Source organism: Cyprinus carpio, chromosome B7, assembly GCF_018340385.1.
Source record: "Cyprinus carpio isolate SPL01 chromosome B7, ASM1834038v1, whole genome shotgun sequence".
NCBI lineage: Eukaryota > Metazoa > Chordata > Actinopteri > Cypriniformes > Cyprinidae > Cyprinus > Cyprinus carpio.
The window spans coordinates 41,355,591-41,369,906 of record NC_056603.1 but is presented as its reverse complement, the minus strand read 5'-3'; the positions used below and the strand labels follow the sequence as shown (position 1 = coordinate 41,369,906).

The 14,316-nt window shown below is 33.3% G+C and overlaps 1 protein-coding gene across 5 annotated transcripts in view; it reads left to right on the top strand.

Moving 5' to 3' along the window:
• Positions 1-5,729: 5,729 nt before the first annotated feature.
• kcnip4a (potassium voltage-gated channel interacting protein 4a) overlaps positions 5,730-14,316 on the top strand; it is a 150,537-nt gene continuing 141,950 nt past the window's right edge. The window contains exon 1 of one of the 5 annotated variants that reach the window (XM_042728692.1): positions 5,730-5,896. In XM_042728692.1, coding sequence (XP_042584626.1) covers positions 5,827-5,896 — 70 coding nt within the window. In that variant the 5' untranslated portion in view covers positions 5,730-5,826. The remainder of the gene's footprint in view (positions 5,897-14,316) is intronic. The other 4 variants (XM_042728693.1, XM_042728698.1, XM_042728700.1 and 1 more) reach the window with 4 other exon arrangements.

Here is a 14,316-nt window from a genome sequence, read left to right as displayed (position 1 = left end):
AATCCAAATCAAAATCTCTGATTTATTTGGTCTCTGATTTAGTGTCACACGATATTTCAAAAATCATTATAATATGCTGATTTTTTTTTTTTTTTTTTTTTTTTTTTTTATCAGTGCTGGAAACAGTTGTGCTGCTTATTTTTATTTTTTTTATTTATATATATATATATATATATATATATATATATATATATATATATATATATATATATATATATATATATATATATATATATATATATATATTGTTTTTCTTTTTTTTTCCTTTTTTTTTTTGCAACCAGTGTTATTTTTTTCAGAATTCTCTGATGAATAGTAGGCAATTATTAAAAAAAAAAAATTATAAAAATATTGTAACAATATACACTGCTGTAACAATTTTCTTTAAAGAAAACAATACTTTTATTTAGCAAAGAAAAGTTAAATTGATAAAAACTTACATATATTGTTACAAAATATTTTTATTTATAAATAAATGCTGTTCATTTTTACTTTATATTTATCAAAGAATCCTGAAAAAATACATATAGCTCACCAGATCTGCATATCAGAATATGTCAGAGTAGCTTTGAATTTTTTGCATATTTTTGGCAAATGTGCTTTAGAAGCATCTAGTAGTGTGTTTATGGCTTGTCTCAGAGATGAAGATTGATATCTTCTATGCTTTCACTTCTTTGCCTGATAGCATTAGCTTGACTAAAGTGTAGGAATGAATGTGCATTTACCTACAGCTGACTAATTAGGCGTGATGTAGTAGACTTCTAATCGGATTTTATATGAAACCTTCCTCCTCTTTAATGCATGTTAATACTGTACTCGAGTCATATTTGCTGTGATAATACGATGCTCTTTAAGAGCATCTGATGACAAGCAGACCCATTTGTTCTTGCTGTTATAATTCTTTAATGCACCCTGATGATTTGAGACTTGCAGAGGCAGGATGCCGATATGGAGGCGGATGGTGGATCAGGATCATGGATCTGATATGGGAAATGAATGGATATGGAATTAATAAATGATGAGGATAAATTGCACCATGTTCCCTTATCCGGCTCCTCAAGCAAAACATGGGCCAGGGGTCAAAGACAATAATTATGGCAACCTGACACCATTATTATGGAGGTCTTGCTCCCAAAACACTTGATGGGATGGGATTGTGAACACAGGTGTGCAGATCTGGAGTTAGGTCACCGTCTGTTTAAAGCAAGCATATAGCATGCTGGAATTGATACTGAACTCATTATACATGTGATCATTTGTTGTGTAATGTAAACAATGTTCAGTTTGTTGCACGGACGGATCATTTTGCTCCAAAAGACCTCAGTATAGTGTCATTGGCTTGCACTGATGTGAATAATTATCATCCAGTTTCTATTATTCGTTCTATTAGAGAACACATTTTTGAGAAACTTATTTTTAATCAATTATAATAGAATGTTTAATGAGTTGATAAATTATATTGGTTTAACTGAAAATTGTATTCCTTGGCTTATTTTCATAACAGGCATCAGAATGTTGTTTTCCTGGGTTTTCAGTCTAATTGTATAGTTGTTAAAAAGGTGTTCCTCAAGGTTCTACCCTGGGACCACTACTTTTTTTCTTTTTTTTTCTTTTTTATTAACGAATGACCACAAATAAGCCTGAATTCTTCTGTCCCTTTTTATGCCGATCACACCAGGGTTTTTTTTTTTTTTTTTTACACTAATTCTGATTTGTTTCAAATTCTTTACACAGCATTGACATTCTTTTTCCTTTTTCATTTATTTAACATTTTATTTAATGTTGATTCATTCTTTGGATTGAGCCTCACATTTACATTACATTTACATTGTAAATTAAAATTATTATAACTATAATGAATTATATTATTAATAAAAAATATAATAATTATAAATCTTATTTACCTGAGGGTGAGTAAATTAACAGCAGTGGAACTACCCCTTTAACGAGCCTGGGGTCAGAGAGATACTTTAGTCATCTATTGTGTGTGTGTGTGTGTGTGTGTGTGTGTGTGTGTATATGTGTGTGTATTTATATACAGTAGTCAACATTTGAAGTGGATCAAAGACGTTAATCAGTTGTCCTAAGACAAGAACGGGTATTGTTTTGGTTGTAGGACATCATTGATGAAAGGTTTTGATCCATTTCAAATGCTGACTTGTAAATGTGACCCTGGAGCACAAAACCAGTCTATAACAGTCTAACCAGTCTATAACAGTCTATATCAGTATGTATTTTTGGCTAAGCAATAGCCAAAAAAACACTGAATGGGTCAAAATTTTAAATTTTTCTTTTATGACAAAAATCATTAGGATATTATGTCAAGATCATGTTCCATGGATATATTTAGTAAATTTCCTACCATAAATATATCAAAACTTAATTTTTGATTAGTAATATGCATTATTAAGAATTCATTTGAACAACTTTAAAGGTGATTTTCAAATAGTTGTATCTACGCCAAATATTGTATTATCATAACAAACCATACATCAAAAAAGCTTATTTATTCCATTTTCAGATGATGTATAAATCTCAGTTCTCTCTCAAAAAAAAAAAAAAAAATTACACTTAAGACACTTAACACTTAAGACTGGTTTTGTGGTCCAGGGTCACGTGTATATATATATATTGTGCTCAGTGAGAAAACACTGCAACCTTACAAATATGTCCTGGGAAATAAACAAACATGAGTAGAAGGGGAGTCGAACTTTGTCACAGATTTTAGATCCATCAAGTTTGACAGAAGACTATACAGCACACCAGAGACTCTAGATGGGTTCGGTGTCCAACTGCACAGATGGATATTTTGGCGAGGGTTGGATTAGTTTTTCGCTGGGAGATGTGTTCACAAAGTAGTTGATATGTTTTCCTGTCAGCCTACTATTATTTTTGAAATGAGTGTCAGAATTAATCAGTCAACCACTGACATGAAAACAAGAAATGAATAGCCTTCGGTGGCTTTTGTGACTTTATTGATGGACAGTGAAGAGTGAAATGAGATGATTGGGCTGAGAGGAGGAATCGGATCAAACACATTAAAGGGCAGACTCGAACCTATGTTAAAAGTTCCTCCAAATTAAAGATTTGTTGAAAATGTACTTTTAATATTAAATTATTGCTCCTGCCAAAAAAAAATAAAAAATTAAATGACTGTTTCAAATTCATTCTGATAAAACAGTGACTTCTAAGGCAAATGGATTCTGCTTCTTTCCCATGATCCCCCAATAACTATGGCAGCTTAATTCCTACTGAGTAAAAAATAAAAAAGCCAACTGCGTCTATTTATTCCACAACTTTGACTTTTTTCTATTGACATTTCTGACTTTTTGTGAGATATAAACTCTGAATTGCACGATGCAAATTCAGTTTTGTAAAAAAAAAAAAAAAAAAAAAAACCTTGACCTGTGAGATATAAACTTGCAGTTATGAAGAAAAAAGTCGGAATTGTGAGAGAAAAAGTTGTCAGAAAAAAAAAAAAAAAAAACAGGAATGTGAGATGTAAACTCACATGCATCTATCCAATGTATGATAAATTTACGACAGTGAATTCTACTCCCTTAACTGTAGGGGGCTTAAAAGTCACAGAAATTACACAAAGCTACATACGGTTGCATTAAATATTATATTATACTATACTATACTATACTATACTTTACACAGGTTTGTAGGAAATCTATTACCAGGTCAGTTATTTGCTTTTTATTATCTGTAGCTGAATTGTATCTTGTTGTTAGAGCTGCAGGATATCCAGTGCTAGAGGACAGCAGAAATACTAAATGAGCAGGTTTGAGTGAAACATTATATTATGCTTATTGAAAGATTTCAGGTTTGCTGTTTGCATCACTGTGCATCTTACTGTTGTGTTTTCCTCAATGTCATGTCTACATTAACACCTATATTCTGCCCATAAACCTGAGTCCTGAACACAAACGTGGACGTTGGTGTTACATAAGCTCATCACACTTGATAACTCAGACATTATCTTCTCAGTCTCCAGGCTACAATCTCTGTACGCGCCCACTTTACAGTACAGTCAAATGTGGGATGGAGTCAGTGAATTACTGCATTGAGCAAATGGAGCCAAATCCTTCTTTATCCTCTTGTCTGAAAGACATAAAGTTTGCCTAGTGGATGCTTAATTTCTCCTGAGGAGTTTTACCCTCCTACATCTTCGCCAGCTCTTCATTTCCTTTCAGCATTTCATTATCACAGCTTGGGAGTAGATGTTGATTGCAGATGCTTAATTTATTATGTTAATTAGGTTTTCAAGAGATGATGACAATATTAAATTGTTTATTCTTCTTTTTATACAATATTTTTAATAGATAACTATTGTTAGAACATTATTACAGCTTAATAATACAGCATAACATCTTGAGCACTGGTAAATTAGTGAAAATATATTTCCGAGCTTGTGTAAACGCCTGGTGTTGTCAGTCGAAAAGCTGTCAGAAATGTCAAATCCCATCTGCTGAATTCTGAGCTGTCTTTGTATATACTCTTTTCCATTCTACAAAAAATGGTATATCAAGCTCGAGCATGGAAGTGTGTACTCAGTGCTGCCTGTTCTTGAGTATAAAGTCTCAAACTGAGAAGATATCGTTGTACAATGGGCTACCATCATGCTATAGATGCATGTCAGATCCAAATTTTAGTGCAGCCTGAAAGTTACATATACAGTCACTCCAAAACCTGTTCAGATACTTAAAACCCATGGTATGAATTTCATTCACAATATATATATAAATTCAAAGAGTGATGCTGACATTTTCTCAACTTTATACTTTTGAAATCACTTTTTAATGAACTACTCCAAATGTGATTTTTACTGAATGTGTGAAATCAGTTCCTCTCAAGTTCACGCAGGTGTCCTTGCAGAAACACCACAGGTGTAAGACAAAAATCTGCGTTGTGCAAAATGAGTCATCAATATATTCGGTCAAATCCCATTTGTTGGATTTTCCCAGAAAAGACTGGGAAGATTTTAATGCAAAGAGAGTAATACAGTATATTTTTAAGAGTTTCTTAAGAGTTCAAATACTTTTGGGCACAAATGCATTTAACTAATATATTAGATTGCAATATAGTATATTAAATATATCAAATAATATAAATTATATTACAATCATATATTAGATGCATAAAAGAGTTGCTTAAAAGTTTAAATTTAGGTGCAACTGTAATTAAATACAGACCAACATTTCTAAATTTGCAATAGCCTATAGTTATATTATATTATAATTTATTATATAATATTTAAATGTAAAATTGTATTTATATTTTGGAACATACAATATTTGATATTATTATATTAAATGATATGATATCAATTATATTATTATATACTGTATTGGTATATTGTATTTATATGTATATTTAAAATATATTATTGAAATTATTTTTATTTATATTTTATAAAATATAAAATATTTAATATAATGTTGAATTTAATATTAAATATTTTATATTGTTTATTTAAAAATTAAACCTATTAAATATTTTATATTATCAAATATAAATAAAAATAATTGAAATATTATATAAGATATTGTAAATATGCATGTAAATTCATTTTGCATGTATGTATAATATGTAATATATTTAGGATAAAAAGAAACAATAAAAAAAAGAAACATTTAACAATAAATCTTTCCATTCTAAACTATCACTTCCACAAAGTTGACGTCCCATATGAAAACAACACTGCAGCTAGAGCGCGTGTGAGCGGTGACTGCATCATCAGCTGAAGCGCAACAGTCTCAGTCCGCCCTCAGAAGTGCGCGACACACGGAGAGAAAGCTGCGAACAAAGACTAGTATTACAATGGAGAAGAAACTCGACTTCATCTCAGCCCGAGTGGACACGTCCAGTTCATCGAGTGGTAGGACTGAAGGTGCATGATTGTTCCTCATGCATGCAGCATGCACACGTCTCGCGTGCAAGTTTGACAAGCCGACGGTCATGATTGTACTTTTGCCGTTCTTTGAATGAAAGGGCTTTTATTTCAGCTGCACAACGATGTGGTGTTATAGTTGTCCCAGTTGGACAATGTAAGCTACCTGTTACTTTGGCCCGGTAGATTTTAATTATTTAATTATTGTCATGGTATCTGCATCTTATGAAAATCTATATACAGCAGTTTAAGCTGTGAAGTAGTTGTAGAATAACTAGATGGACTGACACGCGGTGTCGTGTTTTTAAACACCAAGGTTTGTTCACTGTGGACTTGTATCTTGTGTTTCTGCGTCTTTTTATAAAATGCGTGACTAGAAGCAGCCAAGCAGGTGGGATGAAACTCACTGCCTGCGGACACAATCCTTGACCATCACACATGTAGAAAAATCTTCTACCAAACTAACAGCTCTCAATATTTATAGCACATTCTGGGCTTTGCCATCAAAATTCGTTGTAAATCTAGCACTGAATGCTTATAGGCTACTAATATAAATAGTACTTATGTCAAAAATCCATTCCATTATACATTTTTATTAATATAATCAGACTATTTTTTGATTACTTTTATTTACTTTTGACCTAAATCATTTATCACATTCATTTAAATAGGATAATTTTGTACTATATTGATATAAAAATACAAAAAGAAAGAAAGTATTTTCTATTTGTTGTTATGAACGCCATGAAGTGCATTAAAAATTACATCCAGGTTTCCCAAGCTGGGGTTCTTGAAGTTTTGTGAACTTAACGAAAATTAAATAAAATGTAAAATTAAAATAAATCCTTTTAAAATAACAACAATCAAAGTAAAAATGTTTTGTGTGAATGTTAACAAAACTGGAAGACGTTCTGAATGTATAAACCGGGTTAAAATTTAAAAGATGAAAAAGAGGAATTATAGAAAGAATTATGAATAATTTATTGTTATTGTGTGAATAATATGTAATCAGAAAAAAGTAACTAGTCTCTTTACGAGTATTTTAAAATGTAATAACAATTAATTACAAGTATAATCTGATTATGTAATCCAGATAACATGTAATCAGTTACTACCCAACACTGATCATTTACAAAACATTAAAACGTTAAAAGTTAAATTGAATCAAATGACAACCTGCCCTGACATTGTTAATGAAAAATACCATTGCACAGCCTTTCCGTTTCAATCTGTCTTCATTATATAGTTGACTCCTGTTGTAGAGTATCCTGATGTGACTTTATTGTGCGCGCACACAGCAATTATTACAAAAACAGCAATGAAATGAGTTATATGATGTTGCTGGTGATGTACCTCAAGTGCATTGAGAACTATGGAAATGTGTTAATCTCCCAGTATCTTGAGCAGGCTAGTGTAAAGGATAATATGCTTTCACAGATCACTGACTTCTCTGCATTAAATAATGACAGAATAATTGCAGAAATGCATGTGATGTTTTCTGTGTAATAATAAGAATTGTACTAATGGTTTGTTGGGCGGATTTTATGTGCTGTTAAAGAGTCCATGATGTTCTGTATTAAATGACAAAGTACCTCAAGCTTGTTTAAATTGAAGGAAACAAAACTTTATTCAGCACACAACACACTTGCTTCCATTATCTCTGTCTACTTCACAACAATTTGTTACACAGGGTGTTAGTCTCAACATAGACACTATGAATAATTAGCATTTTCTTTGCAAGGGCGATGATGTAGACGTCTTTAAACCCTGAATCTGCATTGGCATTAATGCGTTTGCTCTCCTAAACATTCACACTTCCAAATCCCACATTCAGACAGGTTTATTGCCATTAGAGAAGTGTTGTGCTTTCTCTGAGTGCTTTCAAGGGTAATGCGGTTTCAACTTGTCTTTCAGGGTTGAAATTCTTACAGCTGGTACTGATTCACCTTGTGAGAAGAGACACAATTAATACAGGCATTAGGCAAAGGTTAATGAGAATGAGGGATATAAAAATGAATGTGACATATTTTCGGATGCCATTAAATTATCTTGTTATCTTTATAATTACGGATATTTTAGCATTTAGATAAAATGACCATTTTAGATATATTTCTTGTTACATCATTAGATATTGCAGTTTGAAGATTGAATTAGTTGATTTAGACATCTTTGGTGTTTGCAGAAACAAGCTTTAAACTGAAAATTGTGTTTGGTGATGCACTTTTGTGTTTTTCTGTGGAACACAGAAGGAATTTTTGAAGAAACTTCAAACAGCTCTTTTCCAGTTGATAGAGACACCATCTGCCATCTGTCTGCTTCATGCAGCTGATGCACTAGCCTATATGTTTTAGTCGTCTGAAACCACATGATAATGTCATGCTAGGAGCAAACTGAAACATAAACCATTCCCACAAAACTTTTTGATCACATTTCACCTCTCAGGCTCTATCCTGCATTTTTGAATGTCCTCAATGACTTCAAACCTGACATGGTGGCAAATTTTTTGGATTGTTAACATGAATGTCTATGGATTACTCAGTGAATGGGTGCCGTCAGAATGAGAGTCCAAACAGCTGATAAAAACATCACAATAATCCACACCACTCCAGTCCATCAATTAACTTGTGGAGTAAAAAGCTGCATGTTTTTCATAAACAAATCCATCATTAAGAGGTTTTAACTTCAAAACATTGCTTTTGGCTAAAATTCAAGTACTCTATCCGTGATATTGTTTTCTGCAGTAAAAAAAAAAAAAAAAAAAAAGAACAATAAAATAGTCTTGTTTTGGTTAAAACTGTCCAAAACAGTTTTAAACAAATATGCGGCTGGATTTTGATGTGAGAGGACAACAGGAGCTAGACTTTTACTCTGGAAGAAGCTATATTATGTATTATAGGTTAAACTTAAAATGCCTTAATGATGGATTTGTTTCTTTCAAACATGCAGCTTTCGGCTTTTCAAGATGTTAACTGGTGGACTGGAGTGGTGTGGATTACTTGTGGATTATTGTGATGTTTTTATCAGCTGTTCGGACTCTCATTCTGACGGCACCCATTCACTGCAGAGGATCCATTGGTGCGCATGTGATGCAATGCTAAATTTTTACAAATCTGTTCATTTGAAGAAACAATCTTATCTACATCTTGGATGGCCTTAGAGTGAGTTGATTTTCAGTAAATATTACATTTAGGTGAACTAGTCCTTTAAGTTTTCACATCTGTCATGCAGAGAAAGCAAACTGGCACATATAAGCAGATAGTGTGTGCCAATATTAGGTAGGCGACAGTTTTACTTTGCAAGTTACATATTTCTCAAACCCACGCTTTGGAAACACTGGTCACCAGTTGAAAATGTAACCATTATTTTTTTGAACCCTTAAGAACACATTTCCACATAGAAGAGTGTGAGTCTGCTGAGCTGAGCATGTTGAATATTAAAATCCAGAAGAGTAGATGAAGGAATAGTATTGGACATTTGCAATGCTGCCTATAATGTATAATGAGCAGACACTTGTTTCTGAATGTTGAGGCTGGAAAATTGACTGTAATTTATTTTGCTTCATCATTTTCAAAAGGTCCACACACTGTGCTTGTTTGGTGTGCACTTGGTGAATGACTCAAAAGGTGTGTTTGCTTTAGCATTATTAAAGATGTTTTGATCCACTGGTGACTTTGAGGCTTCATTTGAAGCCAAAGGTCTGGTAGCATACTGTACCTCAGTCATTAATGACTTCAGGTCCTTTACATACAGTATGCATCAATGCACACATTGGTTTGTTAGGACTAGCTGCCTCTAGAAGTGTTGGCTCTGTTTCTCAGTGTGTCTTTCTCCTTTTCAGTCATTGCATTTTTCTGTTGCTTAATCAGTGGGTGGAACCAAGGGCTTGCCAGGCAGACTTTGCAGTATTACTTGTGAAAGTCTTTATTTTAAAGGCTTAAGATTGCCAACCTGCAGTTCATAATCAGCATTACATCTCCATACTTTTACATACTCCTTGTAAAATAAATGTTAATGCAGGTGCACAGTACAAGACTGAAACTTTTCACCTTTTTGTGTGACAAGATCATCAAAATGCACCAGATTATCAGTGTGCTTGAGCGTCAATGAAATTACAAGACTGCAAGAGGAGCCAAAAAAAATAAAAATGTGACTGCAGTTTTGGAGGAAAATGATCTTATAATTGCTCTAGTTGGCGACTGGATGTGTAAAGTGTGCATGAACACAACAGAAAAGAAGAATCTGTCAGGGGAGAATTCAGTGAGGAGAAAGTGCGGTACTGATAGAGACGTTTATTTGAACATGCCTCTTTTTAACTAAAGCGATGAAAATCATCTACAGTACTTGTCTGGATGTATTCTCAGCTATAATGTTTTCTCTGTGCTATCTTTTGTCATCCAGAGGTGTGTAGTTATTAGAGTTGGAACAGGAATGAGGCTAATATTCTGTCTATAATATTCACGCCTATTTAAGACTATATAATCTGTAGTGGCGATGAATATACTTTGTCCTGAATCTGTCATGTTCTGGTGGTGGAGATCTGCTTTTGGAAGTTCTTGGTGATATGTCTAAAATTAGAAATCGATGTTTGGAAATCTGCAGAGTGCACACATAGATATGTACACATCAGTTTCACAGTTAATTCATTTCTAAATCCTATTTTTTACTCAAAAAGTGAGTTGTAGCCAGACTAAAAAAGTATCAATATGTGTATTACTCTCAATTTTGTTCCAAAATCAGTTTAAATAACTACTAAAATATTTAAAAATAAAACAAAATATTGCAAATACTGTGTGGACATGTAAAAAAAAAAAATATATATTATATCTATTATATCATTATATCTCTGGCTCACCAGTGGATGCTTGGCAGTGATTGGGTGCCGTCAGAATAAGAGTCCAAACAGCTGATAAAAACATCACAGTAATCCACAAGTAATCCACACCACTCCAGTCCATCAGTTAACATCTTCTAGAGCAAAAAAAAACAAAAAACAAACTCTGTTTATTCGTAAGAAATAAATCCATCATTAAGACATTTTAATTTTTAAAGCATCTCTTCTAGCCAAAATTCAAGTCCATAATCCATATTATTGCTTTCTTCAGTGATAAAGTCTCTCTCTTGTTGTCCTCTCAGATCCAAATCCACCCACGTTTGTTTAGAATGGTTTTGGACTGTTTTCACTTGTAAACAGTGCTTGAAATGTGCAGATTTCTCTCCTGATTCAAACCAGATGACTTTTACACTGGAGATAGCAATATAGACCATAATGATGGATTTGTTTCTTACAAACACACAACTTTTCACTTCACGAGATGTTAACTGGTGGACTGGAGGGGTGTGGATAACTTGTGGATTATTGTGATGTTTTTATCAGCTGTTTGGACTCTCACTCTGACGGCACCCATTCACTGTAGAGCATCCATTGGTGAGCAAGTGATGCAATGCTACATTTCTCCAAATCCTAATCTTGGATGGCCTGAGGGTGAGTAAATATTAAGCAAATTTTCATTTTTGGTGTAACAATCTCTTTAATAAGGAGTATCTTAACTGGTAACTTAATGGTATACTACACTGGTTCTTTGGATTTAAGAAGCACAAAACTCAACCTCCAAATCCTGTAATTCTTTAAAATTTAAGAATTGCCACCTTATATACATTTCTGCCGCTTTAAGCCCTGATTTTATTCATCCACTTCACACTCTTGGAAAACCACGGATTAATTGCCACGAGCACTTCGCGTCGGTCTCTTGGGCTTTTTCCACCAGGCTTTGTTTGCAGTGAAGCCAATTTCTGTTTTTCCCGTCGGGAGCTGGAGCGGTAAGCAGCTGCCAGGATGGCCGCCTGCCGTCGGAGCGGGGCCAGGCGTGAGCGGCGGAGGGGAGAGAGCCCGCATCACAAATAAACTCACTGGGAAGAGCGAACAGAAGGCGTTTGTTTATGAACGCCGGGGGCCAAAAGGAGAACGGACATGCTTCCATGTTTAGAAGCTCCCTCCAGGCTTGTTTATGCCACATATTCACAGTGTCTTTGCTTACTCAGGTGTCATGTCAGCGAGAGCGGCTCCTCAACCGCTGCGGTCCGAGTGAATGTTGAGCTGCCGTGAAGGTCATTGATTAGGATTGATCTTGGTGTCATTATTTGCTTTGTTCCTTGGGAATTTGACATGTAATTCATTCCCTCCATCTCAAAACCTCATGTGTGGTCTAGTCATAAAATCTTTTAATAATAATAATAATAATAATAATAATTAATTTTACATATACTCTAAAAAAGTGGTTTTCAGAATTATGCAAAAGAAGAACCATTTTTGGTTCCCTGAAGAATCTTTCAGTGAACAGATCTTTAAAGAATCACTTTTTTCTTAGTGTGGAGAACATTTTAAAGATCTGAAGAACCTTCACTCTTAAAAATAAAGGTTTCAAAAGTTTTTTCCTTTTGTTTGTTTTTTTTTTTTTCCGTAGAGAACCTTTCTGTGAACCGTTCTTAGAAGAACCATACTTTTCTTAGTGTGAAGAATATATTAATAATCTAAGGAACCTTTTTGAATTTTTAAGAATGGTTCTATGGATGTTAAAGGTTCTTCATGGAACCATAGATACCAATATCCTTTATTTTTAAAGGGATAGTTCACCTAAAAATGAAAATTGTCGTCATTTATGGACCCTCAAATTGTTCCAAACCTGTATGAGTTTCTTTCTTCTGCTGACCACACAAGAAGGTATTTTGAAGAATGTTTGGTAACCAAAACCTTTTAAGGTATCCATAGAATCAAAAAATACTATGAAAGTCAATGGCTACCATCAACTGTTCAGTTACCAACATTCTTCAGAAAATCTTCTTTTGTGTTCAACAGAAGAATGAAATGCATACAGGTTTGTAAAAAAAGTGTATGGTGTGTAAATGATGACAGAGTTTTTGTTTCTGGGTGAACTATTCCTTTAAAAGTGTAGATTTCGCATAGTCAGCTGCACTTTAATTGCCTCCAAAGGATGTATCAATATCATCGATCCTAAGATACTGATCATAAACTGTATGTTTCGTAGCAAGTTCTAATGCCTTCGTATCTGTCATTCTCACCGTCCACAGCTGAAGATTATATAATTCATAACTGACTATTGTAAGATCAAAGATATGGCAGAATCTAAAGACAGGCGTGCAAATAGATCCGTCACACATCAAACGCAGTCACTGATGCAACTCTCTTATCATCTGAATATATTAAAGCATCACTAAAGTTTTCTTTTTCCATCACACTCAGAATATATGTGCCCTTAATCTGCAAGATTAGACATTGTGTGCTTAAGTAGCATGAGTTATTATATAAAGGAAGTTTTATAATCCTTTAGGAGTTTAACACTTTCTGTATAGAAATGTTACAATCAGATACTATATACATATATATATATATATATATATATATATATATATATATATAGATAGATAGATAGATAGATAGATAGATAGATAGATAGATAGATAGATAGATAGATAGATAGCACATTTTATTAAAACAAAAGATTTAGAGTCATCAGCATTAACACTTCATGATCTTCTGTATCAATGTGCACAGATAATTTTAAGCAGACTTACTGTACAGTAACTAATATATCTATACACTCTAGAAATAGGCCTAGTTTACCTCCCCTACCTGTAATCACATGAAGTGCCAGATAGTAATTTTATCATAAATTATCACCAATCTGAATAATGAAGTAGGAGCAGGTGTGGGATTTGATTGTGCCTTGCAGAGCAGTAAAGTGTTCACTGGATCAGTGTAATAGAAAGCTCATTCTGATTCAGAATACACTGGTATGCAACACTGACATCTAGAGGCTGATTCGCAAACCTACATTGCAGAGAGCGTTTATTTCTGTTCCATAAAACATGATTTACTTAGGGGGAGTGATATTTAAATGTATTAAATGTATTAATTTTTCTTCATATACGTTTTTATGCTTTTGATTCAAAGTAATATCTATTTTACAACTAGGTTGTGATTCTAATTTAACATGAATGATAAAACATACAGGATTTTATCATGGCTCTAATGCTGGGACAATCATGATACATTGTGCAATAAAAATTGTATAAATAAAATGGAAAAGTGGATCATTAAAATGTATTATGACCATTCTGTTTAACTTATAATTGAGGTAGGCACTTTGACTTCTTACATTAAATTCAATGTGATCTAGTGGCTTCATTATGGAACCATTACGTTTGGCACATATAAACATTTATTGCATGCAAATGTACAAGAAAGGATCTATAGAATCAAATGTGAAATAAAAGTAACATTTGCCTATTTTTACATGCATTTTTACCTTTAATTTGGTTTCTTTTTGAAGTTTAAACCTGAGATTTCTGTTTATAATTTATTGAAAAGTTTTACATACTTCCTATATTCAAATACATGTTTA